Source organism: Empidonax traillii, unplaced genomic scaffold (genome assembly GCF_003031625.1).
Source record: "Empidonax traillii isolate 1590-97213 ecotype Southwest subspecies unplaced genomic scaffold, ASM303162v1 scaffold1008:size296636, whole genome shotgun sequence".
NCBI classification, from domain to species: domain Eukaryota; kingdom Metazoa; phylum Chordata; class Aves; order Passeriformes; family Tyrannidae; genus Empidonax; species Empidonax traillii.
Genome location: NW_020956201.1, coordinates 1,350 through 29,054, shown reverse-complemented (window position 1 = coordinate 29,054; position 27,705 = coordinate 1,350). Strand labels below are relative to the sequence as shown.

At 39.0% G+C, this 27,705-nt stretch overlaps 2 protein-coding genes across 3 annotated transcripts; both read right to left on the bottom strand.

Moving 5' to 3' along the window:
• Positions 1-160: 160 nt before the first annotated feature.
• Positions 161-18,313, bottom strand: SLC9B2 (solute carrier family 9 member B2). Of its 2 annotated transcripts, none has more exons than XM_027904087.1 (12): positions 18,062-18,313; positions 15,373-15,472; positions 13,655-13,838; positions 12,234-12,404; positions 9,389-9,531; positions 7,398-7,525; positions 6,332-6,507; positions 5,690-5,796; positions 4,407-4,556; positions 1,879-1,987; positions 1,541-1,677; positions 161-560 (listed from the first exon to the last, which is right to left on the bottom strand). In XM_027904087.1, the coding sequence occupies exons 2-12, from the start codon at positions 15,460-15,462 to the stop codon at positions 321-323; spliced, it is 1,635 nt and encodes a 544-aa protein (XP_027759888.1). In that variant the 5' UTR covers positions 15,463-15,472; positions 18,062-18,313; the 3' UTR covers positions 161-320. The 2 variants fall into 2 exon arrangements, with proteins under 2 accessions (XP_027759888.1, XP_027759889.1); XM_027904088.1 differs by having other exon boundaries at positions 13,655-13,835.
• Positions 18,314-21,300: 2,987 nt separating this feature from the next.
• BDH2 (3-hydroxybutyrate dehydrogenase 2) lies at positions 21,301-27,303 on the bottom strand (the record flags this gene model as incomplete). Its single annotated transcript, XM_027904090.1, has 7 exons — positions 21,301-21,878; positions 23,118-23,210; positions 23,896-23,954; positions 24,498-24,611; positions 25,304-25,364; positions 26,549-26,657; positions 27,167-27,303. Coding segments are annotated over 7 exons (627 nt in total), but the record flags the coding sequence as incomplete, so codon positions are not given.
• Positions 27,304-27,705: the final 402 nt, after the last annotated feature.

Here is a 27,705-nt window from a genome sequence, read left to right as displayed (position 1 = left end):
TTGTATTCCACCTCATGACTCCACTCCATGCCTGAACAATTCTAACCCTCTCCCTGGCCTCACCACGCACACATTTTGAGTAACTGTTGACTGCTGAGTGACTCACTGCTTGGTCAGCCTGTTCACTCTACATTCAGCTATTTCATCTCAAGGCACCATCCACACATAAAAATATTTTATAGAACTCCACCAGGGCTGCTTTAAAAATAGCAGATGTAACTGATACTTGTTTTAGTTTCCTCCAGCGAGATTACAGACATGCCATGTTTACTCAACAAAAGTGTAAGGCTTGAAGGACCATATTCCTGTAGATGTCTGTCTCACGAAGGTTCACGGGCCTCTGCTTCTTCTCCAGCCTCAGCACCTTCCTCATCCTCCTTGCTATTTGTCTGAGCCTTCTGCAAAAGTCTGGGCCCTGCCAAGCCAATAACCAGGGCTCCAATAGGAGCAGTAATCAAGATAGCCAAGAAAGCTACTGTCAGTACATCCATTCCATACTTTTCCAGTTGCTCATCTTGATGTCTTCTTGCTGTATCCAGGGCAAGAGAACCTATTGCAGCCTGCAGGGAAGAAAACATTGCTGAGATGGAACAAACAACCTTTAGCACTGGAAGAGGAAAAAAAAGGAACCAATCATCAGTCAACATTTCACATAAATTTGACATATTTGGTACATTCAACCCATCAGTTTCTAGGCAGTACATAGAAAAGTAAACATATTACACCTACGAGTACAATTCCACTTGGCTACATTTTGAATTCCCTAAGCTGATGAGTTTATCTGGGTGAATTACCCCTGTGAAGAACATTGCTTAGCTGCTATCTCATCCACATCTGGAGAATGTGTGATTAATGAAATGGGCCAGTATATTGCATATTACAGCTGTTGAAATGCCACCCTTTGAGAATTCATCCCAACACTAATCAACTAGTAGTGGTTTCTGAAAATTTGTTCACTAATCTTGCAATAATCCTTGCTTGCTTTCATTATTAACTTTTGTTTTCAAGTAATCATGCTATTGAGGCAAAGTCTAAATGACTTAATGATCATTGAAATAAAGGAGCAGGAATGCAGCCAGCCTGAGGCATCTCTAGTAGTATGACTCTCGTAGACTGCACCTCACCAAAACGAACACAAACTGAAACCCATTCTGAGTCTCTGATGTGACTGTCCCTGCAGACATTTTATGTGTGAGAGGGAAATGCTTTTGCCTTTTTATTGAGAGTTCTCACAATCTGTATGTAGAGACACAATAATCTGCAGCGGCTGGGAAATAGTTTAACTTCCTACGACTTACCTACACTTCACTGTCATTGTTAAGAGTACAACCCAGGATACAAGCAAAACACCATCACACAGAAGGTTCTCCATGCACTTTTCAAGCAGACTTAGGGTGGTTTAGAATATGAACTGTCAATACACTACACTCTGGTGTCACTGAGCCTGAACCTGTCCCTGTTTACTGCTGTGCTAATTACAAGGAGCTTTGCTAAGGACAATAGATTTAGCCTGGAATGAAAGTGATGTTGGACTATTTACCTGGACAGTGGCTTTGGGCATCCATGCCAGTGAGACAAATACTTTCTCCTTGAAATTAAACCCAGCAAAAGACACCATGAGGAACGTTGCTATGATTCGCACAACTAGGGCAATGCCTAATATAGCAACACAGAGCCCTGCAACAAAGACAAACACTTCTCAGTACTTTTGTGCATAGGTGCTTGAGGGGAGTAAAGCTCCTAAAACTGTAGCTTTACAGTGGGGTTGGGTTTGGGGTTTTTTTGTTTTTTGGGGCCATAGTCTGCTTTGCTTTAGATTTCTTTATAGAGAATCTTTGGAAGGTAGTAATGAAAGCTGGATAATCTGAATGATCTTACCAACTGTTTCAGGCCTAAGGGATGTAACAGATACTTCTGCTCCAATTAAACCAAAAAGAAAAGGTTGGAAGATATTCCATGCAACCGTCACAATTTTTTCTACGTCCCTCTGCATTGAAAACAAAACTGATCTGTAAATTCATAAAAGATGGCCAAGTAGACACAACATTTAATTAATCATAGAACAAAGTAAAAAATCATCATAAAGATGTCCAGAATTGCTCCTTGTTTTTTAAGCTAATACTAAAAGATTCAAAATCAGTTGCACCCCTTTCAAAGGTCAGACTGTGTCTAGCTCTGCTAGCAAATAAATGTTTGATATCTCAAGAAGAGAAATAAAAATCACTGCTGTTTGAACAGTAACAGAGCAGTTTTCAGACAGGAGGAAAATAAAGCATTGTTGATTTTCAGTATTTAGGAAGATGAAATTTCAGCAGCTTTGTCATGAAGTTTCTGAGCCCTAGGAAACTGTCATATTTAAACATGTTCTTCCATTTGTATCTGAGAGCAGTCAGACCCTCAAAAGTTTCAGCGATGATCTAGCTCTATTCGTGCTGCACTCAGTCAGAGGCCTCTCTCCATGTCAGCAGGAGCAAAGTTACAGAATCACAGAATATGCCAGGTTGGAAGGGACCCACGGGGATTAACTGAGTCCAATGCCCAGCCCTGCACAGGACCATCCCCAAGAGTCGCACCGTGTGCCTCAGAGTATTAGTCTGAGCAAGTCTGAAATCACATACCAGTAACAAGTGCTGAACTTTCCAGTGCAATATACTGTATAAAGGCAAAACCATCTTTTCTCCTTGTGTTTGAACTTTACACCTAACAATTTTCCTAAAACAACTGCTTCCAGGATAAACAGAAATCTTCCACTTATATGAAAAGGTACACATAACATATGGAATAGCACTTCTCTTTTAAATTAAGTGTTTTCTACAATAGCAAATGAACCTTCAGGTTGGAGTGTGTGGAAAATGTAAGTGTTGTGCTTTGTCACTTAATAATTAGTCCAAGGCCTAGAGATGTTCCATCCTCTGTGTTCTCTCTGGGACTGATCCTGTAATGCCTCTTGCTCTTCAGTCAATGGAATGGTAGTTACTGTAATACAAAAATTTCTATAACCTTAGAGAGATTGAGGTGGAATTATACAGACTTCTAAACATTATTTGTCTAATTTCTCCTTGTTATCTCACCCTTCTAATTTTTAGCAAAAAAAAAAAAAAATCCTCTATAGATTTCAGGCTGTTTACTGCCTGTTTTACTGTTCCAGCAATAGGTACAATGTTCATTGTTCTCCGTGGACAGTGTCTGCCAAGTGACTTCCACCACGGACAGTGGGAGGTAGTGGCCTTTGAGAAGCTTAGCAGGGAGCTTCTGGATAATATATTGAGTACACAGTACACAGACATCTCTGGCTGTATCTGCTGAAAAAGACCTAAGGCATTTGACATCAGTGTACTTAAGGCCAAGAAGCTTCATTCACAGATCAAAAGAATTTAAACTAAACCTTTATAGACTGCATATACTCTTTTAAGGTCCTTCTCCTGAAAGGGTCTAAAAGCTCTTCAAAAGAAAACTTTATCAGTTGCAATGTCCTTAACTCCAAGAAGAGTCCCTCATCCTTTAAAATTGGACAACCATAGTTTCTCTTCCATCGTTTTAACAAACTTTGAGATCTTAGTAAAGTCAGGGTCTAGATGGAGATAATAACATGGACTCTGCTCTATGTGATCCCCTTTCCTTTCTCTTTTCCCACTGCATGTTGCAAAGCTACAGCTGTGGAAAGATGCCCTCAAAACATTAAATGTAAGATGGTATCAAGCAAAAGAGGCAGTGAGACATATACTAAGGTGCAAAAGTGCAGTGAGGCAGCAACAGTAAGAGGAAGTAGGCTTAGCAACTAAGAGAAAGTGACTTCAAAGCAGTCTTTTATATTGTTTTTGTATGGCCTTAAATCACCAGTTACTGTGTACACCCTGCTCTCTAAGTTATCCACATTACACTGGCTGGGATTTAGGAAAGATGAGAGAGAATGGTTAATTACTGTTTTTCATTTCACCCCCCAAGCCCATGGAGAACAAAACCTCAGGGTATTCAGGCCAATATGCACAACTACATTTGGACACCTGTTTGTAAATTTTACCATAAAGTGACTGTGTAAGGTTACAGACACTCACAGAGCTAGGAGATAAAGCTTTTGATTCCTAGTCAAGTGCCTTCTAGGTCTCCTTTACATAGTTTAAGATGCCTACAAAAAGCTTGAGAGCGTTTCTCTGTCAGCAGGCCAGGCTCTGTATCGACATCGACTCACATACCTGGTAACTGTCATGGTAAAGACAGACAAAGACTTAGAAAATAAATGTAGAATGTGCTGGGGTGGGGTTTTTTTTGTTTGTTTGTTTTTAATCTATACACCCTGTGAAGCTTCACAAATACACCACTACCACTCCTGACAGAAATTCAAATTCCTGTCAGGCTGTACATTCATTGGAGTTTGGGTATGGTATGCTTCTTATGTAAACATTCACCTTTTCATCAGACCATCCCACACCTGCAATAAAGGCTAAGACTAATGTGCAGAGTCCTCCTGATCCAGGAAAGCCAAAGTAGATGCTGCCAAAAACAGCAAACATGGACAATCCAAGTGCAAAATATGATCTCTTCCATGCCAGAGATGCCTGCAGCCAAGGAAAGAGACAAATAAAAAAGCAAATTTCTTTAAGAAGTGGATGAAAAAAGGTAATTCCTAAAATTTTGAAAAAAAAAAAATTAACAAGTTTGAAGGACTCAAAGCTTTCAAGTGAGGCTTGAACTACTCATTTGGGTTGAGTTTGTTTTTTGTTTGTTTGTTTTGACATTAATTTCTAAGAAATATAAATTTTTAAAATTTAGGATTTTCTTTCCTCTGCCCATCCAAAATCTTATTGCCAATAGGCTTTTTGTATCACAAGGAACACAATGCTGTGTTCTGACAGCCTTCCTTTCAACTCTGTGATAATGCACAGGATTTTCTACTTGTGCAGTCAAGTACTAAACCAGTTTATCCAACAAGAAGTGAAATCCTTGGCACCACATGCTTTTAAGGACAAGTCAAACAAACGTTTGCCAGGGCCATTTTTATGTGATTCAGTCTCACAGCAGACAGTTCTCTCTCTACCGTTGTTCCCCACTCCTATCTTATCTATTTAGCTCCTGTATCACACTTCTTATGTTATTTAATAGTAAGAAAATTTGGTCCCACTGAGGGCAGTGGATGCTTTGCGAAGCAACTTCAGTAGTCCAGAACAGATCTACTTTCTCCCATAATTTTCTGTTCATTTAATTGCTCCTTAATACTACGTTCATCTGCCACTTTCTGTAAGCTTAATTGTTATTGAAAGCAACACATTCTAATTAGTGCTAATGATATGCTCAATCACTTTAAGCCTCCAATATGTCTCCTTTATTAATTTTTAATCTTAGGCCTACTGGATACACCTTAGAGGAGTAAATGTATCACATTAATCTAATAAATTATTATTTTACTGTCTGAAATTTCCACTACCTTTAATGAGAACAGGATGGTGAACTGGTTTCCAAACTCTGCATCAGGAAGGACTATGAGATCATATATCATTATTGATGCAGTGAACAAGTAATCACCTATAAAACACATTGTCACTTGACAGGCTTTGCAACCTGGAAGATGTTTAGCACTGTGCACAGCTTTCCCAACACCAGCTTCATGTGAAGCTTGGAAATGAATGAAGAAAATCATCCCACGACAAAGAACTCTATATTATAAAAAGTTTTTTTTTAACTGGGTTTTTACCTGATCACGGCTTGGGAAATACCGAATAAACATTCCCAGAATCCCCCCAGCTGCTATGCCAACAGCAACCTCCAGCACTCCGCGGAGCACGTTGTACAGAGTAGAACCTATTTGGCAAACAAAAAATGTGTTTAGTAAGCCACACACAGACCCTTCACACACAAACCACACTGCAGACCTATGAGGGTGATTACAGGACAGTGTCTGTTTTAAATTACTTGGGGCAAGGGAGTTGAGGAGGGAACCTATGGGTCTGAAAGAACTGGATAGTGCAACTTTCTCTGAAAGCTCATGGCAAGAAAACGTGCAAGACAAGCCAGAGAAAGAGCCACTGCAAGAACATTGCCAAACCCAGGGAAATTTGAAAGGTTTATGTTGGGCATGCAGGGACCAGACTTGGCAGCTAAGAACGCAGACAGGGAAAAATGTTCTCTGAAAGTTATGATGACCCACAACTCAGCAGGCAATGTTACACCAAGACTTTTGAACAAGAGCAATTTCCAACTCAGTATTCAAGTCCACACATGAACTTTATAAGGAGATGACATTAAGTTACAAACCAGCCAGTCATAGCAGAGCACGTGTTCTTCAAAATATCACTCTTTGTTCTGAATTTCACCAGGTACAGATTAACCAGCATACCGGAGGAGAAAGCCATCCCAAGGCAAGTGTTGAAGCCTGTGATAGCCAGAATGTCATCAATGCTGCCAGCTGCCATTAGCAAAGTTGGGACACCTTTCTCCACCCCATATCCCCCAGCTTGTAAAATCAGCATGGAGGGAACCACCACAGCTGGGGAGACTGCACCTATAACAAAACTGAAAACACATAGGTTCAGGCTCTGTTAAAAAGAAAGGAATGAACTAAAAAAATTCAAAATGTTCTGGCCCCATGGTCAAATTCTTTTGAAGCGTAAAAAACTAGACCTTTATATAAGGTAATTTCCTTACCTTTCCCTTCTAATTAAAAGCAGGGATATTTCTATGCAAATTGTAATCAGCTCTTACTTTCTGCCCAACTCAAAAGTATTAAAAGGGCTCCAGACTAAAACCTGAGGCTACACCACAGGCCAGTTATGCTCCCCTGATAGATACCTTGATTGTTCCATTTAGGAACCTGGTCTAGACATGCTTATGACTCAGTAGCCCATTCCTTCTCATAAAATTCAGTGTGTGGAAGAGGAGTTCACCCATCTTGCTCCAGTATATGGATCTGGACTATGTCCACCAATTTAGATAGAACTAGATGGAAAATATTTTCTCTTCAAGGGTATTACTCCAGAATTATCCACACCATACCCTTATCCTGCGACTTGTGATAGGAGGACTGTCCTATGTGCATCTCTCTTGGGGGAAATTCTGAATTCCAGTATGAAGATTCTCTAAGTTGTGGTAAAATCTTCTGTCCCTAAAAGCCCCCTGTGTTGTGGTTGAAGACTCAGGGATTGCACCATCCTTCTTCCAGTGCTCAGATCACAAACAGAGAAGAGTAATGATGCAAATACTCCTCCACAGCCTGGAAATATGACCCTTAAATCAGCCACAGAGCCAGACACGAATGGAAGCAAATGACCACAGGAGCTGAGCACAGCTTCCTAACTGGCATTGACCTGAGGTCTCCGCTTGGCCTAGAGAACTAACCACACTCGGATCATTTAACTGCAGCATGAAAACAGGCACCTCGTACAGGAGAAGAGAAGATACATTACCCTAATATAAATCCCCACTGCCACGGCAAATGCAGGAGGAAGTAGGCAAGAACAGCAGCTATGCATGTTTCTGAGAGGCACGGTCCAAAAGCCAGCCGTAAACAGACTGCTTTGAGCTTCTTAAGAGCCTGCAATGATACAAACACATCAGTGGCTGTGCCTCAGCTTTATAGAGAGGAAATACAGTTACAATCTGATCTGGTGTATTAAAAGAATCCTGTCTGAGTTGCACTATAGGATGTGACATGGCCTAAACTGGAGATAGACTCGAGCACAACGGGATTTGGATGTAAAATTTCAAGTGTGGCAGTGAATCTAGGTTTGACAAGGTTCCTGCATGTCATAGGAAGGAGAGGCAAAAAATTCTCTTTGGCTTGGCTTCTTGTACAAAGCAAACTAAATATGAGAGGCTGGACAAGCTGGGAACCATTTGAAAAGTGTACCCTCAACAATGCTGACTTACCCACACTGACTTGAGGTCATTTGCTCCACCCACACAAGATTTTGCTATAATCTCAGAAGTTGCATAAGCACCCACAAAAATTTAAGAAAAAAATCATGAAAAGTTGTAGAACTACGTAACTTTGGCGCAAGGAGCCAAGCAGCATCTCTTTCAGCTCTCTCTCTCTGGATATTCTGAGCAGATTAAGTTCCTCTTGGCTCAGTAACTTTTTAAAAAATGTTTTCTCTAAATTGGCATACCTGCTTCTAACAGCTGTCCTTAGTAGTTAATCACAAATGTGACTATGCTCAGGACACGCCCCTGATTTGACAAATAAAATAAAATAAATCCATGAGAGTTCCCCTTTTTACCAGTCCAGTTTATCCCAGCATAATCAGGGCCGAGCAGACCTACTGACATTTTTGTCTTTACAGCTTCAATTACACGAAGAACAATTGTAACTGCATCAAAGCACTGCCACATACAGAGTCAAAATTACAGTTTTGATTGCCACATGGAAGAAAAATGAGTCAAAGACGAGGTTCCCTCAGTAAAAAGAAAGTTGTCATGAAGTAAAAAGAAGTGTAATTTCACAGAAGGGGGCATCCAGACTGTGTCAGTTTGTGCTCATACAAGCTTCAACGTCTTGGAAAAAAAATATGATGATGACATAGGAAACCAGATGTTTTTCAATATTGACAAAACCTTATTTTCCTAAATATCTGAAGCATTGGCAACTCTCTAGATTTTCTTGGTTAAGAAAAATCAGTTTACATGTTCTGAATTACCTATATTTTACCTAAGTTTTATATAAACTCTTAAGTGATTCCTTAAATAGGTAGGGACTAATATGCTACAGCTTTACTTCAGCCAGCTGGTTTTGAATGAGCAAAACCTTGCCTTCATTAATTTATGGACCATCACGCTTCAGAGTGTGTAGAGGAAGACTATTTCTTGTTCACCAGACTGTTACGGGCTGAGCTGTGATGTGAATCATTGTTTCTGTAGTGCAGTAGGACTCATCTTTGCAATTAATGCGATTAATTAAAATGGCAGTAATTTAAAAAAAAAAAAAACAGTCAAAAAAGTCATACAGTTTCACATTTTTTTTGGTTGTGTTTTTTGGATTTCTGTCCACACCAGAATATTCTTTCAAGGACTGGGGATCCCTTTCATTCCTTGTTTTATTTTGTCAGTATAAACTAACAGGGAGTTTGTCAGGGAGCGTAAACTCTTTCTGACAGACCATGACTGAGCACACATCCTCAAGATGTTTACAGAATTTAGGAGATTTCTTTAAGGCAAGGGAGAAAACAGTGATAAAATCAGTTCTCTGCAGGTATTTTTCAGATTGCTTGCCTACTCTACAAATTCAACTGTCAATATTAACATACATATAATTATACAATATAAGCTACGCTTTCTGTAATGATCTAATTTGCAGATTCTCCAAGACTGAACAATTCAACATTTTTAACAGAGCCAGTTATTCAATTTTTTTGAGAGAGCTGCTGTATACTTTGCCTCACACACATGGCTGGTGCCATACCTTTGGATCCAGGCCGAGTCCTGCTCGGGTCAAGATAATGGAAAGAGCAATATTCCTCAGTGCTGCAGACCAGCGTACGTTTATCTGGACAAAGTCACTAATGAACGGAGTATTTCGGATTAGGAAACCAGCAAGTAACATCCCTTAAATGAAAGCAGATGAAAGCTCCTGTAAATGATTTGGTTTTACTGCACGAGAAAAGCTTGCACGGCATTCTTAAAAATAGACACCATATTATTTATTTACGAGAGGAGAAAGTAACAATTCATGTTCTGAATTATTAGACATGTTCTAACAACGGGACTAAGGCATGAAAAGAGAGAAACGTGTCTAAAGCAGTGGAAGTGGTCTAAGAAAATACAGGTCACCAACAAATCCTGCAGGATGCTGACACACAGTTGTAGTCTGAGTCAATAGAATTTGGTTGTGTTCGCCAGGTGCAGGTTGATTACTTACCATAAGCAAAGACACCTTTGCATCCTTACAGATTTTTCTTTCTTCTTAGTTTGTTTTAACATGAAAAGAGGAAGATCTTCTAATACTGTGTATTAATCTCAGAAGTTGGAAATCGTTAAAAGTCCTCTTAGGTGTAAGAAATGCATGTGTCACAAAAACCATAATGCTGAGGTTGGGGAAATATAATCTAAAACAGCTAATCATGGACTAACCTAAAGATTTTAAAGTGCTCTGGCAATCTGACTCTTATACAAAGGGGAAAAAAGGGGGCAGGGAAATCAGAAACTTGGTGTTATCCTCAATTGGAGCTACTTGCAAGATCTAACCTTTTGCAAATATCAGTGAAACTGTTGAATCAGAGAATTCCTGCAAAGCTATTGGAACTGCAGCTCCAGAAGGATATGGAAAAGTACAGGAGAAGTTGACTTTAGATATAGATCTGCAGAGATTCATTGTAAATCTTGATAATTCAAAGATACATTTTTGTGGCATAATGTTGTATTAGTCACGTTTAGAAACAGGAAACAAAAAAAGACAAAAAGTAAATAATCATTGTGCTCAGGTTGCTCCCAGCTTGGTGTGAGCCTCAGCTGTGGACTTGATTTGTCCTGTAACGCTCTAAACATGTCTCTTCCTACCACCTCCTGGAAAAAAAGCATGGCATAATTAATTTGCAGTACCTCATGACAGTTATATGAGGGTAGTATAATATTCACATGCTTTTTGCAATGCCTGCATATGAGGTCCAAGTCACCAGAACTACCCTAGAAATCTACTTAACAAAGCAAAAGTCTCCACCTCAAAGGGTATCTTCGCTGTTCTGCTCCATGTTGCCTGCTGCAGAAACCTCTCTGCAATGTGTACCTAAAATATACTGTGTGGTTGTTTCAGTACCAATTTCACTCCTTTTTTCCTGAAACACAGGCTCACTATAAGGTGCTTAAGTGCTTAGCCAGCCCCACTACACTCTATTGCACCTAGCACAAGTGGGTTAAACGCATGTAAGAGTACCAGATTTGCATTTTTAATGTAAAACTAGGATATTCAAAGACACTGTCCATCTCTTCTTCTGAGTCATAGATTTCTCCAATTTTCCTCAAAGACTGGGGATTGGAACAATGAACTCAGTCCTAAACAACTCAACAGACATGTGCTGTCACGCTTAAGTTTCTGTTGTCCAGTATTACCTGTCTGACAAGCACTTTCATGCTCATCTCATAACTTTTAGATACAGACGTAATTAAAAAAAAAACCCAAACAAACAGAATCCAAATGGCCAGAAACATTTTTATTTGTTTAAGGGGGGGTGTTTACTTTAGAAAGGGAGACTCACTGTGTGTGACATTCTGTGTTCATATTACTACAGGCACTCATGTTCTATGCAAAACTTCCCTCCCTCTCATTTGAATTTTTTCTTGCTGGTGAAACTAAGCACTGCAAGAACGCACATGCGGCCTCATGGAGACTGTAGGAGGCTCAACACTAGCTATGCAGGTTACAAAGTCACACCTGTGCACTACTGGCAGGTATCTGTAAGCCCACTCTGCCATGAAGTGTTACTGTCTGTCAACAGCTTTACTCATTTGTGCAGTAAGCATAGCAAGGGGACAGCACACAACTGGTGAGAAGAACCTGGAGCTTCATTTTCCAGTTTCACTGACATCACAGCACTTCACAATATTGTACTGATATAAGCAAAACTGACACCTCCTCTAGGAAAGAAGTCTGAAAACATTCCGAAGATGTTATTTTCATCTCCCATTTCTACTTTGCATTTCTATGTATAATAAAATAGGATGTTGATGTGAAAAACAATCTTATGATTGACTCAGAATAACTCTCTTCAGAAGAATTATTCTTTGTGGAGAATTCACTTTTTCATGTTTCAATTATCTTGAAATAAAGGAAGGAGAAAAAAGAAATTCTTTGGACTACTAGTAGTAGGGAATTCCTAATATGTTTTTTCTGAAAATGTTTTCATTGTGTAAGAAACCAATGAAACAGCTCAGCAATAGTTTTGCTATGAATTTATTATTCTACTACAACAAGAGGTCTGGATTAAGATTCCTGTTTGGTATTATTAAACCCAAATTTTAAGTAACTGTGACAGAGGGGACTGGAGGACAATAAAATCTGAATCTGTAGGTATACAGTTCTCTGACCCCCAAAGAATTAAGAGAAGAGCCTTAGTAACAATTTCACCTGAGCCAGTTTGGGGAATTTTGCACCCTCTTGAAGAGGACCAGAAAATGTCACTTGGAAAAGGTACAGATTTGGAGTGTGACACAGTTTGGTTGTTCCCAATCCAAACATGCCTAGCCTGCAGATACTGCCTGGTGATTTAAACAACACAAAACGTGCAGGAAGAAAAGAAGGAATGATATCTTACCCAGAAGAGCAGGGAGAGGGGGTAGTGTTCGTATTTTGATGAGTCCAAAAGTTTTACCTCCAATGACAGCAAAAAAATAAAGAAATAGAATTCCAAACAGATTTCCACCCGGGAGACACTCAGCCCCAGTTATGGACCAAACCACAGCCCAAACCAGGACCACGACTGCAACTGGAAGAAACCAAGAAATATTAATTTTCAATAATCTCTCAGGAACAACATTGCTGTTGGATCACATTTGTTTTTCTCCTGAAGAAAAAAGTTACCTCAACTTTCAGAAATAAAATTGTCTTAAAAATTAGTTTAATCATAACAATGCATTTAATCTTTGATGGTCCCTTAACTGATGTTCTGATTTTATAGATGCTAAGATACTTAAAAAACACAGTTACAGGAACATCATTAGAGATTAGAATGTACTGAGTGAGCCTTGGGCCACTGTGGAAAGCATTTCACATGTTCCAAATTTAAAGCAAAGACTTTCACTAACTTATCTTGCATTTGCTTATCTTCCTTCAGCTACTTCAGAACCACAGTAAAACCTGCTACTGAACAGCCTGGCATATCTTCAAACTCATGACTGCAGCTCCAGCCTAATTTTAAAAAGAATTGAAGTATAATTTTTGGACTGGATCTGCTTGCACATTACATTGTTATCCTTGGGAAAAACATTCTGAAGAAAGTCACGTCTCTGGACATGACCTCTTCTCATGATCATAGGAAAATATACTGCATTTTCAGATTGGATCTTACTTGAGGGTGACAGGTGTCAAAGGGAAAATCAGCAGATTTCCAAACATAAAAGCCTCAGAATCCCAAGTGAGGGTGAATGGAGGCTGTGGAAACAGTCAAAGCCACAGGATGTGTCTTTTGTTAGGAAAAAGTTTAAGTAACTTGCTAGCTAAGCATCTCTTCTGTGAAGTTCAGGACAAATCTAAACCAAAATGGGTTGGTTTACGTTGTAGTTAGGATTCCTGACTTTGCAAGCCTGGGGTATTAAGGAACAAAAGAAGGTATCACTGCAAAGTCTTATATTTATTGCCTTATTAAACAAAGAGCCATCCAGTATGCCAAATATACCACTGTATTTAGAATCACCTTAATACTCTCATACCAAAACAAAATATCAAGACAAAAATTAGGAGGTTTTTCTTCTGATGAAAACAGTCTGCAGTGCAAAAACACACCTACCATGATAAACATGTAAGAGAGGATGGAGAAACAAAAACCGAACATTCAAATCTTTGTTTTACTTCTTTTTTTTTCTCTGCTAAAACATTAAAACAAAAGTCTGATGAGTAAAACACAGCTGTTTCCCTTCATTGTTTTAAAGGACAATGGACAGATATCATCCCATTCAGAGAAACAAATACTACATTTGCCATTTCTCATTTTAATCAAACTTTGTCTTTCTTACATACCATTTGTCACTGTTTGGGCCAATAAACCCTGAGGAGGACAAGCAAATATTTGCCTCCATGTTCTCCCAGGTACTGACGACCCTGCTATTGATTCTGGAGGTTGCTGAGCGCAGTGGTTCAAGAGAGCAGTTTCTTCTGTTTGTGTATTCCCATCGGTACCTTTGGCATCTGCTGTTGGTCCCTGCTGAATGGAAAGGAGGCTCTCTCAGAGGTGGCACTGTACGTATCTGAAGTAGTGCACAAGACCTGAAATCACCTGGGATGCACTAGATCCACACTGGCTACAGATGACTACATTAACTAAACAGCCACATCCAGCTTTGTAGTTTTGCATTCATGGTTATGTGTTTGTTTTTATCATGGCACAAAGAACTGCATGGGAGAGACTGCAGGCCATTTGCCTTTTATATGCAACTGTCCCAACACAAACAGCACCTGTGCAGCAACAACATCTGCATATTTGATGAAGAAACAATAATAACAGGCCAGGCTCAGCTTGTCTTGTATACAAACTAAATAGTTATTAAAATTTTCTACAGTTTGATAGGGTTCTGCTTCCAGACTGGATTTCACAATAAAGTTAACAATTAGCATAATTCCAGTGAGACACTCTCTTTAATGTAACTCCTAAATAACTCCTGTTGCAAAGCCTTGAACCAAAATAACAAAACAAATATGAAAGAAACAAAACAGCTGGCCAGTGCAAGCATTACTCACATGATCCATTGCTGGAAGGCTCAAGCTGGTAAATCAAAGTAGAGATGGAGAAATACTGCTCTGGGAGTTATTCCCTTGAAGAATGGTTCCTTGAAACTGTTCTCTTATACTGATACATCTACTTATCCATATTCATAGCCAAAGCACTTTTTGACCATTTTTGGATATGTGTCTCACTTCATTTTAGCGTCTTTATTTTTGACAAGTTAATCATCTACCTTCCCTTATGATTATTCACCTTCATGTCAGCTCATTGTCATAGTGTAGACTTGGGAGTTCTGCCTCTAATGTGGCCCTCCCCCACTAAAATACTTCCACATTCCTGATTATTTATCTGTCTCAACCCTCTCTCACTCTCTCTATATATAAATTCCTTACTCAGAGTCACAATTGGAACACAAATCTTGTGAGCCTTCAGATTGGAATTACTTGTTTATCTACCCTGTGATTCTGTGATCACCATATGCATATGATCACCATGTGCATAAAGATATAGCACGCAGTACTTACCTTTATACTTAATATTGTATGCTTACCTCTCAGTGCCTTTTATGTTAAACGTTTTACTCGTACTTGCATTTACTTCCAAGTCTTTTTTAAAGCCATAGACATTTCCAAGAATACTGGAAATAGGCATAGAAGCTTAACAGTGGGGACTTTTAAAATTTTTATTAGATAAGAAATATGCATTAACAACTTTCAGCAAGTGGACTGATAAGTGCAATTTGAAAGCCAAGAAGTAATCTTAAGGCCACATAATTTTCTTCCATAAAATGTATGCTGATACATTTTCCATCTCAAGCAACCACTGATTTCCAGCAATCCAACATACCACCGACTATACAAACTGAACATGTGTTAATTATAAGAAATTCCCGCTAAGGAGATTTCTATGTGCATTCTCTTCAGATTCAGGGATTTTAACAATATAGGAAGAAAAAGGAAAGGAAAAGGAGGGTTCCCTCTGACTAGCATTATACTTAGAGATCTGAGTTAATTACCTCGCTTTGCTCGTTCATAGGAATCATGCCATTCCTCTCACATACTGATGGCTCAGAATCTTCAGTGTTATCTACATCTTCCTTTACCATTGTTGCAGACCTGAGGAAAGCATTAAAGATGGAAAAGTTAGAGAGATGCAAATAACACAGTTTTCCAAATGGAACACTTCTCAGTGGTGTCTTTTCCCCATAGTTCAGGTGAAAAAACCCTCCTAGCCTAATTCCAGATTTAATGGTTTTTGCACACGTCTGTGTGCTGTATATAAGAACAAGAGACAGAAACTAACAGAAGAACAGTATTAAGCTTACAAAGACAAGAAATAATAAAATAAAAAAATATGAGTTTTAGTATCACAATGATCTGTGCTAACCTGTTCATTCCTCCTTAAAAGTAAAGCAGTTATATATATATATATATATATATATAATCTATATATCTATTTGTGCCTCTTATCAGCACAAAGATAAAGGTTATTTGCTGTCAACACCACTTAGGAGGACCTCTAGCTCTGAAAGTGTCAAAGGCCCTGTGTGCATGGCACTGCAAGTGACCATTTATTAAAGTTAGAACAACAACTATAGTTTCTAAAGCTCCAGGGGATTTCTAAAGATTCATGAATGGACACTTTTCCTCTAACTTAAGCCTGACCAGATCCAGCTTGATTTTCAGGGGAATTTTCAAGAGCGTGGCTCTGTTAGATGCCACTAGTCACAAACACATTGACTGAATATGTAAGTAAGAGAAGATGCCTTTGAATCTATGAATGAAGGTCAGGACTATTCAAAACTTGCAGTCTGTATTCAGGTTAGCCTCTTTTTTACTGCTTATATTCCATAGAGGGACTTCTCAGAGTGGGAAATAAGGTCCATGTTGTGATTGTATGTGTGCAGTCTAACTGGTCCACTTCTTGTAGATTCTAACAGGACATATGGCAGTGCACTGTTTTGTGTGTCAGATTTTTTGGGGGGCAAATATTTACTGTAGTTTCACAAGTCTAAGCCAGCAAGAGTTGCATGCAAATACCTGAAGACAAGGTTTGCTAGTATTCTTCTCTGTTACTCTCCATCAGCTAAATTTCTTAAAATCTTTTACATTGCTCTGACCATATTAAACACCAGTGAAGTTATGCCAGAACTTTTGAGCCAAGAAATTCCTTCCTTGCTAAATTGTTGGAAGTAAGTCAGAGCTGATTTTCACAATTATCAAGCCTTCAGTTTATAATGAAATATTTGATATTTAGGAATGACAGATACCATAAACAAAGATGGGCCATTGTAACACCAGTGTAGTTTTGTTTGAGCTATGCTGATAAGAAACTGGCTTGAGGCATGGCTAAGGCAAACACTTTCAATGTGTTCTAAGGTAAGAGTTTTGCTTCTTTCCTTTTTAAATGTAAACTGTTAAGTTTACTCCAATTCCAGTACTTTTCTATATTTTTAATTACTACTTGTAGAACCAAATAGTTGTGTTCTTAGAGTTCTTTAATGACATCAGCAATACTTTTGGTTTGGTTTTTTTTCATCCCTTCATTGGGGCTGGGTATCCACAAATGCCAGCTGTACTAACTGTACTAACTGTAACTAACAACAGAAAGTTATCAGCAACCTACCAGTGCCTCCCTCCTTCCCTTCACTGACCTCTTTCCCAGTGTTTCTGTACTTAATTTTGTACTTGTGAAAGGGGCGTGTGTTGGTAAAGGACAGAAGGATATTGTTTTCCATCCATCTCTGCACAGGCAACATCCCAGTTCATGGGGTCACGTAGTTGTTGACACAAAATACATCAACACTTCTGAGAAAGGCAGGTCCACCTTTCCACAGCTTCAGCTTCTGAATGCACTGTTCACAATAGCATATGAAAGAAAGGATTGATTAAGCAGGGAGATGAATGAATTCTGCTTGATAGGAATGGTTTCCAGGTGTGAACGAGAAATCTAATAGTGTATGTGCTGTCCTTATCTGTTTTGTGACAGGTCTTCACCCTGTTAGCAGGATCAAGGACCCACTTTTAAGTAGTGGATCAATGGGACCAATGATCCAATATATGCATTACATTATAAATAACCAGTGAGTGGTTAGTGTACTTACATTAGGGAGTGTCAGTCTTCTGGGGGTTCACTGTAATTCTTTTTTCCCGGGGGGGGAAGGCATTTTTTTGTTTTTTAAACTTCACCCCCTATTCAAACAAAATCAGTGATTGAGAAATCATAGAGTGGAATTCATACCACAGGGTTAAGGCCTGTACCATGGAAACCAGCCAATAACAGACTTATTTTAGTACCTCCCTGGAAAATACACTTTTCCTTATTCTGAAACCAGAGAGGTTTTTATTAGATCCTATCATTTTACTTGTTTTTAATGGGTAAGGAGGAGGAAAGAGAGGGACAGCACTTTCATGCCTATCCCATTAGCTCTGTTGCCTTGGTGATTCTCTATGTTCTGCTTCGCACACAGACGGCACAGAGAGGAATACAAATAAAATACCACAAGCATCGCCAGAGCAGCTGGCATCCAGAATAAACTATTGAAACCCCCGAACAACCTAAGCCACGCATTACATCCACAGAAAAGCGCTAAGTAAACCCCGCTGCAGCCACCTGCCAGCCAACACTGCCCGCCGGTCACCCCTCCTGCCGCCTCCCGCTGCAGGGAACGGGGATGGAATGGTACAGAACGGCTGAAAACTCACCTGGGGAACAGCAGGGACCAGAGCGAGGGATCCGCTCCCTGCGAGGACGGGGAGGACACAACCCGCTCCCGGCCCCCGGCAGCAGCTCCTCCGGGACGGCTCCGGCTCCTCCTCCCCGGCTGTTGCTGCTGGCGCCATAGTCCCTCCTCCAAAACCACAGCTGCCCCAGGCCCCTAGCGAAAGCCTCCTGCTGGAGCCCGGGATGCCCAAAAGGGTGTCCCGGATGCCTGAGTGAACGGGTCGCAGGAGATGGGGGGGCTCAGCTGTCAGGTTGGTTTGAGCGATGGTCTAGACCTGAGCCCATCCAAGGCTCAGGATACATCAGCACCCAGGAGGACGTAGATTTTTGTGTCTTTCCAGCCCTTTGCTTCCCATGACATTCATTGCATCCTGTACGCATGGAGAAGTCTTTCTGTGCTGCGTTCCCCATGGCTATGGGAAGATGCGTGGGGAAGCTACACACAGTTCGCTAACTCAGAGACTGCAGTTGGAGGTTTGGTGAAAGGGAAGGATAAGGAGCTCTTGTTGATTCTGCTCTGGGTTCATGTAGAAGAAATGCACTGTGGCAGGCAGGAGAATTAAAAAAACCTAAAACCCACCCCAAACGAAACCCATTTGCATATTATAGTGTTCCTAGCAACATATTTCTACTTCTTAAAGATAAAACAAGCGCAGTCACCTCATCTGTAAATGCAGATGAGAGAATGAAACAGACTTACTTTCAACTCTGCTCTTAGTATCATTACACACAGAACTAAGCTGACTACAAATTCAAGAGGAAAAAAAACAACAGGTTTTTGATCAGATTAAATTTTCCAGGAGGACTCTGAATTGTGGAAGTCTTTTGCCTCCCTCCCCCACAAGAGAAAAGTTTGACCTAGAATCTGAAAAGTCATAAAGCCTCTTTATATTATCGCTGGAGTGGAAGGACAACAAAGAGAATTACCCAGTTCCATTAAAAACAGACCAGGGAACTAAGAGGTCACAAGAGCATTAAGAAGCATTTCTTTTAATAATTCCCACAAGTCTGCTGAAAAACCCCATGACAGAACACATTTCAGAATTGCAGCTGTTAACACATCCGTGAAAAGCATCACTAATAAGGCAAAAGACAGCAAGCTCTGCTGATTTTTATTTTTCTGCTGCACCAGATTCTTGGCGTACCACTAAAAACGCCCTTGCAGAAGTGCCTTGAGCATTAAAAAAAAAAAAAAGAAAAAGGCATTTTTGATTAACATCTCTATACTACGATCATCAGTAAGCTTACAAACGTTAAGTAATAAAAGCTCAGTGTGCAATAAGTATAATGAATTTTCTCTCATTCTTAATTATATTTTCGGAATACACAGTGCAAGTTTCCTGTGTTACTGTAGTGGGGAAATTCTCTCTTTTCAAGGTAAGCCTTCTATGCCTACCAGAGAAGCAGGACTTTGGCCTTCACATTAAACCCTATAACCGTTGAAACAGTATCCTGGCAGCCTGAACTTTTAACATTTGAATTTATGTCAGTGAACATTGGTGGAGCCATTTCGGATAACTCCGAATTTCTGCCTCAGCTTGATCCTGCTTGGCTGCCAGGGTCACTTGATTGAAATACTAGATTCTCTAAAACCCCATAAACAAACTACACAAGGCCAGAGTGCGCCAACCATGATTAAAGGTAAAGGTTAAACACATAATTAAATTAAAGGTTAAACACATGTTCCATTATCTTTGAAATCAGGTAATTTATATTAATGCTTCAACTAATATTGAAAAGCTTAAGCAATAATTTTATAAACGTGGCAGTTGTTGTTACAGAAACACACACAAAATATTTTACATTTTTTCCTGTACTTCGATTACTGATGAATCATACTCAGAAGCATTTATTCTTTAATTCCTCCTTACATATATATTTGATGTATATGATTATATAAATGAAATTACATATAGCCTCATTCATGAACTAGATAAATGGAGCTGTGAGCAATTGTTAAAAGTATCCATCTTTATAGGCAGTCAGCCCATGTCATTCATGTTGCGTTTAAGCAGTTTCTTAGCAAAACAAATACTTTTGGAATTCAGGTTATTCATTGCCTCTGGGTCAGGATCTATGTTTTTTACTCAGAGTATGAGAGTTTACAATAATGGGTTTCTGTTTCGTGATCAAAGCTACCATATGCTAGCACAACAGAAACATCAACACACACCCCTGTAGAAACAGTCCTTTTCAGAGAAACTTTGCCTTGTGTTTTAGTATGAACTGTATTGGTACTTGTGAATAAAGCACAGAGCACCAAAGCATAGCACCTAGCATACAGATTTTACAGTATTTATCCAGTATTAGGGCATCAGTTTGGGGAAGAATATATTGGCTCTATCTAGAGTGGTAAAATCTACTCCTTTTGCTTTTGTGCCAGAAGCGAAGCATAGGCATAAAGATCCACCCTTGTATTTAAGAATACTTCTCCCACATATCCCTCCCATCCATGCCTGCTCAAGTGATGTTCTTGCATAGTACTTTCTGTACATGAAAGCAGAGGAGAGGAGATACAGTAATGATACTTCCAAGATCATTTTAGAAGTGACCTATAGAATTAAAGAAACAGTTCTGGTCTATATTTCTCCTCTTTTGTACTAGTTAATGTACTCATTTTATAACTGATTGTATCACTACATGTCTCTGAGCTCAAAACGCTCTAAGCTTTAGTCTTAACCTTTAGAGCAGGCTCCTCTCCACCGTTTCTGCTTCATGAAGACAGTGCCTACAGTGGTTATGTGCTTAAACAAAAAAACTCTCCCAAACTCCAGAAAGTGGCCAATCCTCTTGCTTCTAATGGTAATCTGTTGCCCTGCCTTTTGCATTACTGCTTTTCCAGATTTCAGCAGCCTAATTTGCCCAAGATCTGGAAAATGGACATTGCAGTTGCACAGAACAGCTGTGTGAGTACACTGGCTCTTTGATGTGTGTGCAGGAAGTTCATTTGCTCACACACCACATATCTACCTGTCTGACTAGCTTGTAGCTCTGACTTTGGATCTGTAAGTGTTGTCAGGCTTGGAACATTCTTTTCAACAATTCAGACAGTTTTTCTACGGCTATTAGAGTTCTAAAATATTTTGTTAATGATAGTACAGAGTAGAAAACTACTTATTTCATAACTTTCAAAGCAGAATGTGTTTTCAACTACAGTTTGCAACTAGTGTGTTTTCTTATTATAGGAACATCTGGTACCAGTAAGAAAAGGATTCAAACATTCAGATCTTCAAATTTATTATTATTTCTATTTTATTCTGTTTAAACCATACTTAGTTCAGGATCCTTTTGGCTGATTCCATAGTTGTTGCTCCATTTTATCTAGATAGTCTCTCAATGCTAGTAGAAAATCTAAATGTGAATGTTTAATTTTCAAAAAAACTCTGTAAGATGGGAATAAAGATGGTATTCAATTCCTCTCACTCATATTTGCTTAAAACACAACTCAGAGTTTGTACCTTGAATAATATTTTTGGCCCTCTGAAATCTTAAACATTCTTTCATGTTTTTGGAACTGCCATAAACTGAAGCCACATGAAGTACATTTTACTCCAGTGTTTCACTGTTTAAGGAAAAGGGAATCAGTAAGATCAGTCTAGAAAGAGTAAAAGTGAAGCAAATAGCAGTAAAAATGCAGCAAATTTGTTTGGAAAGATATCATGTGCGTGATCTAAATCTTTGCAAGAAACACCATCCTCACTTTTTGCCTTTCATGGTAAAATTTCCATTTGCAGGGAGGGTCAATCACAAGCTCCATCCTCCATCGATGATTAGTTCATTGCCAGTCACGTAGGCAGACTGAAATTACATAAAAAGAACAATGATTGGAACTAATTTTTCATGGCTGTTAATTATAGGGAAACTCTACTTCTTTAAATTAAAAAATCTGCTTTCTTTTTGTACAATCCCTTTTTTTTTTTAATTTTACAAAAATACCTGAATAAATAATAAAATATCTGAATATAAACTTTGAAATTGAAGCCTTTCAGTTAACTCTTGGGAGTATGACTAAAGTATTATCAGAGGCATTAAGATGAGAATGCATCCTGAGTGTACAAATTCACATAAGCTAGACTTCAGATAGCTTACCTGTAGAAATAAATGCCTCACACTATGTTATTAGCTCTGTTCACCTGAGCAGAATCTGACTAGGTCAGGCAATAATTATGAGGAGACCTAACTGAAAATTTAGATGATGCAGAGAGTGTGGTAAGCAACTGTTGATATTCTTCTCTATGTCAGTACTGAAGCATACTGAATTTATTGAAAAGCTAGAATTCTGTCTTACACATGGTTGAAAACCCTGTAAGCTGACTGGAAAAAATTAGTAGTGTTACAAAAATACTAAAACCAAGATGAAACTGAGCAACAGATTACTGATAGATAGCAACACTGACTGAATTAAATCCATGAAAATATTTTGATGTGCACATTAGGACTGCTGGACAAGTTCAGAGGAATACAGTTCAGTTTTTGAGATTTGTAGTAGATGGAATAACATTGATGTGTGCTCATTAGTGCTGGTGGTGTTTGCAGTGGTCATCAAGAGTTGGGTGTGTAAGGACCTCAGTGGGTCTATTGTTTTCCTTATGCTGAAAGGGCACATTCACTCTGAGCATTAGCTAAAATCTCCAGCAGTTCTACGCAAATATTTTGCCCTTGAATACCAAAGGTAGGTGGTGACTACTAATTCTACCTCCTTAGAACATGATCTAGCCATGGTGCAAGCTTGGAAAAAGAAAACAAGCCCATTTCTTCTAGCATTCAAGATGATCTGGGGTCAGTCAGTTTGCACAGATGACATGAAACCACCAGGCCTGTGTACCTAGTGCCTTGCAATCACTGTCAACATTCAGAGTACTTTTTGTATTACAGGTTGAACTCATTAAAAGATGGTCACTTTTTTTTTTTATTTTATTTTTCTAATAATCCAGCTCAAAGACAATATAAATCATTCTGAAACAAATACTCTGTACTGTGAGGCAGCGAAGTAGTGTGGGGATGCTGTGACAGGACATTGTATTGTTCTCTACTTACTTCATCAGAAGCCAGGTACACAAAGAGATGGGCCACTTCTTCAGCAGTAGCCATCCTACCAGTCTTCTGTCTGGCTAGAAAGTCTTTCAGTGCCTGGATTTACAGAAGCATTTGGTATATCAAAAATAAAAAAGCAATTATTTTAATCTGTTGACATGTACAAGGCAATATTGGAAACAGGCCTCTAGTCATAACTTCCTTTTGTGCACCAAGTAGGGAACTTATGCTAGAAAAATATAAGATGTGAATTTCAGGTTGGGAAAAAAGTACAAGACTTTTAGACAGCACCTAAATTTCTGCTTCCAGAATAAAGGCAATGTAAATCCTTCTTCCTTTGGTGGTAGATATTCCAGGTGCTTCAAATGAGAGCTTACAGTGATCTAGTCAGTACGGTTAAGCATTCCCAATAATGTTGAAATGCATAGGCCAGAATGCCCTTCCTAGCATGGTTTTGCACTGGTTTGTGGCTGCCACATGCCAGGGTAGAAAATGTCCTCATTTTTGCATTGGATACCTTAATCAACAGTTGCAATTTCTTCCAGGGATGACAGACCCTACAGACCCTCTGTTAGTGATAGTATCCTTCCAAGGCATTTTAAGACTGTGGAGTAGAAACTTATCAAAGGAGACACTACTGTTAAGTTATCCATGGTACTCTTAAATCAGCAACATTCTTGAAAATGGACGGAAGTGCCACTATATATTAATTGGTTGCATTTTTTTTAAAGAGAGTTAAACATATGTGTGCACAGGTCAAGCTAATAAATTACTTTCTCACCTGTTCTGGGTTAGGCCGGGCTTTGATTCTCTCCTGTAAAGACGGTGTGTCAACAGTTCCTAAGCAAAATTTTAAATTTGGTTTTAAAAATCAACTACATCAGGAATCATGACCAAAAAAAAAAAGCAGTTTATTTGTTCTATTTGTATGTCTTAATGCCTCTGTGTAACTTCATAATATAATTCAGGAGAAAGACTGCAAAGCCACCAATATAGCATAGGATTCTAAATTTCAGTAGAAGGCAAGAGTTTTGAGAATCAGATTCAATGATTTTTTGATGGTTAAACAGTGGCCAGCCCATTAGCTAGCCCTTGCCTGCTTCTGACTTCCTAGCCTGTACCTTTGAAAACAAACATTCAAATACTCTGTAACACACATATAAAGTGCACATACTGGGTTAACAGATTAAACATACAGCTTAACCACAGAAGTAACAACTTTTCTATATTAAATCTCAGAAATCTTTCAGGCATGTCCTGTTCTTTTAGACTGCTGGTAAATTTAGTTGCCGCTGGCCAGTCTATTCTTTGTTAGTAATGCCAAACTAAATCTGGTCTTCTAGTATCTGCTCCTAGTTCACAGAATAATGTAAGAACACTTACCAGGACATACGCAGTTGCATCTGATGCCTTGCTCAATAAAATCAGCAGCCACAGACTTTGTTAGCCCAATAACTGCTGCCTTTGAAGTGCTGTATACACACCTGTTCACAACTCCTAACCGAAGGTCCGTGTTAAGGCAGCGTAGAAAGATGGTTAAAAAGAAGAAGAAAAAACAAACAAACAAACAAAAAAAAAGAAATGAGAGGCAAGTTTGTTCAGTAGGCACCTGCTTCTGGACTCCAGAATTTCCTGTAGCCCCTGTATCCTCTCCATAAGGGCAGGCTAGCTAGAATGCTGACTGCCACAACTGTACTCAGGCACACACTAGAGGAAAGCACAAAATCTTTCAATAGTATAAGTTTGGGGAGTAGTCTAGAAAAGGTAACAAAGAAACAGTTAGCAGCAGCAGAAACCCATTTGTTAGTCACCACCAGGCATCCTTGGAAAGCAAAGCTATAGCACTTATGTAGTTGTCATTTCTTCATTGTTTCTCTGAAGAACATACGCAGCAAGATATCACTGGAAGTAATTCCTTTTTAATTAATAAAAACTTGTAAAAAGGATGCTACAAAACACTGAAAAAGCTCAGAGGTAAGGATCTTGGCATTTCTGCAATTTTCCATGTTTCCTTGCATATATATGAGTTGATGTGCTCACTCACTCCTACTTTTCTAAATGCATCCCTCCACAGGATTTAGAAAGAACTTTGAATTTAGAGGACATTCTAAATTCAAAGTTGTGCAATATAGACTTCGCATGCCCATCATTTTAAAGTTTTATATAAGAAACTCTGGCGAGTTACTGACCTTTGATGCTGGATGCCACAGAAGACATATTTATAATATTCCCAGATTTCTGTTTAAGCATCTGCAAAAGAGTACTTATGTCATTCAAATGCAAACTATTTTGTTATCTTCAGGGTCAGTAAAACAGCCCACATCAACACTCAGAGCAGCCTTATGTGCAGTTGATACTCAGGGTAACAAAGCTTAACTGTCATGGATAGGTGTGCCATTGACTGAAGCAGTAAAGCAGAGCCTGAAGTTCTCACTCAAAGTCTCCTAAGTAATGTCAGGATTGGAGACTATGCCAGGAAAGGACTTCTTTCCTATATAGCCACTTGTGAATCACGGCCCTCTTGTCCCCACAGTAAGTCATCCTACACAGACATCTGCTCATGTCGTCCACCAATGCAGCAGTTCACTGATCCCATTCAAAGCCTTTTTGTTTTGGAGAAGATTAAAACACAATACTCTCACACCTTTGGATTGTAGCTAAACTTCTTTAAGTTATAACCTTTTTTAGGCATCCTAAAACCTGATATGCATGAAGTTGTTAGAAAAAAAAACCAAACCAACTTTGAAAATTAAGTTCAGCTAAGAAAAAAAAAAAAAACACTAACCAAACAAAAAGGACTGAAACAATACTGAAAAAAGTAGTCATCATCCAGTCACAGTCAAACCTTCCACATCTGGCCTTTGCATTTACAGGAATACAAACACCTCATTCAGTCCACAGGTTTTTGTAGACCCAAACCTAGTTATTATGTCAAAAACAAGCACCCTCAAACTGCCAGATTCATCAAACTGTTGTTCTGCTATAACCAGCATGTTAGCCTCAGTGTCACTGAATTGTTTCACAAGACAGTTTCCAGAGTTCCCTAAAATTAATGTTAATATACATTATTTATAAATATTTTGTAGCAGTGGTACTGTGCCGTTCTGTGCTGTAGTATAATATGGTAGCACTGTATTGCAATGGCTCCCTCACTGCTCAGCATTTGAAGGATTTTAGTTACAGATTACATAGGGCAAACCCCTGAATTAATCTCCTCTACAAGATCCTTTAGATAAATTGTCTACTTAAAAGATTATAAAATGCAGAGAATCCTTTTTACAGCAGGATCACTGTAATCTAAGGGCTTCCCTATCCAAAGCTGCATCCTTGCTTTTTTATCTCAAATCCCATGCTGCCAGAGTGGCTAACTTAGACCTCTCACACTTAAAACATAGTGCAGCAGAGACTAGAAATCATAGGCAATCGAGCCTTACCTTTGGAAGGAATGTCTTGATCATTAAATACATGCTGCGAACATTGAGGTTCATAGTGAAGTTCCAGTCTTCCTCCTCACACTCCAGAATGGTTCCATGATGAACAAACCTAGAATAAGTGCAGGAAGTAGATTACTGTCTCTAGTTTACACTTCTGTGGCTTTTTATGCATGTTTTTCCATCACTATTTTGCAGTAGTTAACTCTTTCAACCTTGTAAAGGAGGGAAAAGAGCTTTTTGAAAGAATGCAAGTAACAGTGATGAGTATCAAGGACACAAGGCAGACTCAATATGTGCAATGAAATACTTGGCAATAGAAAAAATAAGTAGAGCATTAGCAGACCATCAACTTTGCTCGCTGTTGTGCTAGGAGGGCCAAAACCATCAGTATGGGGTACCCACAGAGTGGGGAGAACTTAAGTTCCAGAGCTGTTCTACCTTGTCCTGGGTAACGTGGCTGCACACAAAAAGTTCAGTTTTGATGAAAACACATTAAAATTTGTACTAAAGTTACAAAATCCATTAAAATGAAAGAAATAAAATGCACTGAAATAACAAGGTACTTCTGGAGGACAGAGAAAACTGGAAAAAGAGCAGTATCAAAGAGAAGCTGGTTACCCTGCAATGTTACAGAGGACGTCAATCTTTTCAAGCTCCTTTGCCAGATTTTCTATCTGCTCCTTTTTGGTAACATCCAGAACCCGTATTTGAATGCCTAGAAAAAACAATGTATTTTCTTCAATGCATTTGACTAAGGATCAGCAGATGATTTTTCTGAAGTGCTGAGGAATGCACTTACAACTCAATTCAGTGAGAACTACACTTGATCATTAAGGTAGTGCAATGATTAAACTCAGACAGCAATGGACAGCATGTCATGCTATTTAAAATTTCAGGAGGGAATTAAGAAGATCAGCTGTTTTGGTTGCCATACAGCATCACACAAGCAGATGAGCTAGCATAATTTACCATAAAAGCATTCCCAATAAATTTGAATTCCACTATACTTTCAAATGGTAGAATTATAGAACGTATATAATCTTAATGAGCTTCCATGGTCATTAGCATAGAATAGTAATTATTTGAAACTAGTTACACCTGTCACATACATTCACAAACACATTACATGCCATCTTCCCGTGTGTGGTTGATGATAC

Bases quoted from the DNA above. Each gene is read 5' to 3' on its own strand.
- SLC9B2 (XM_027904087.1), bottom strand. From the start codon at position 15,462: ATGGTAAAGGAAGATGTAGATAACACTGAAGATTCTGAGCCATCAGTA. The intron at 4,557-5,689 runs GTAAAAACCCAG...CCTTGGCTGCAG, and splicing joins ATTTCCCAAGCCGTGATCAG to GCATCTCTGGCATGGAAGAG. The intron at 561-1,540 runs GTAAATAGTCCA...TCTTCCCTGCAG, and splicing joins TGCCCAAAGCCACTGTCCAG to GCTGCAATAGGTTCTCTTGC.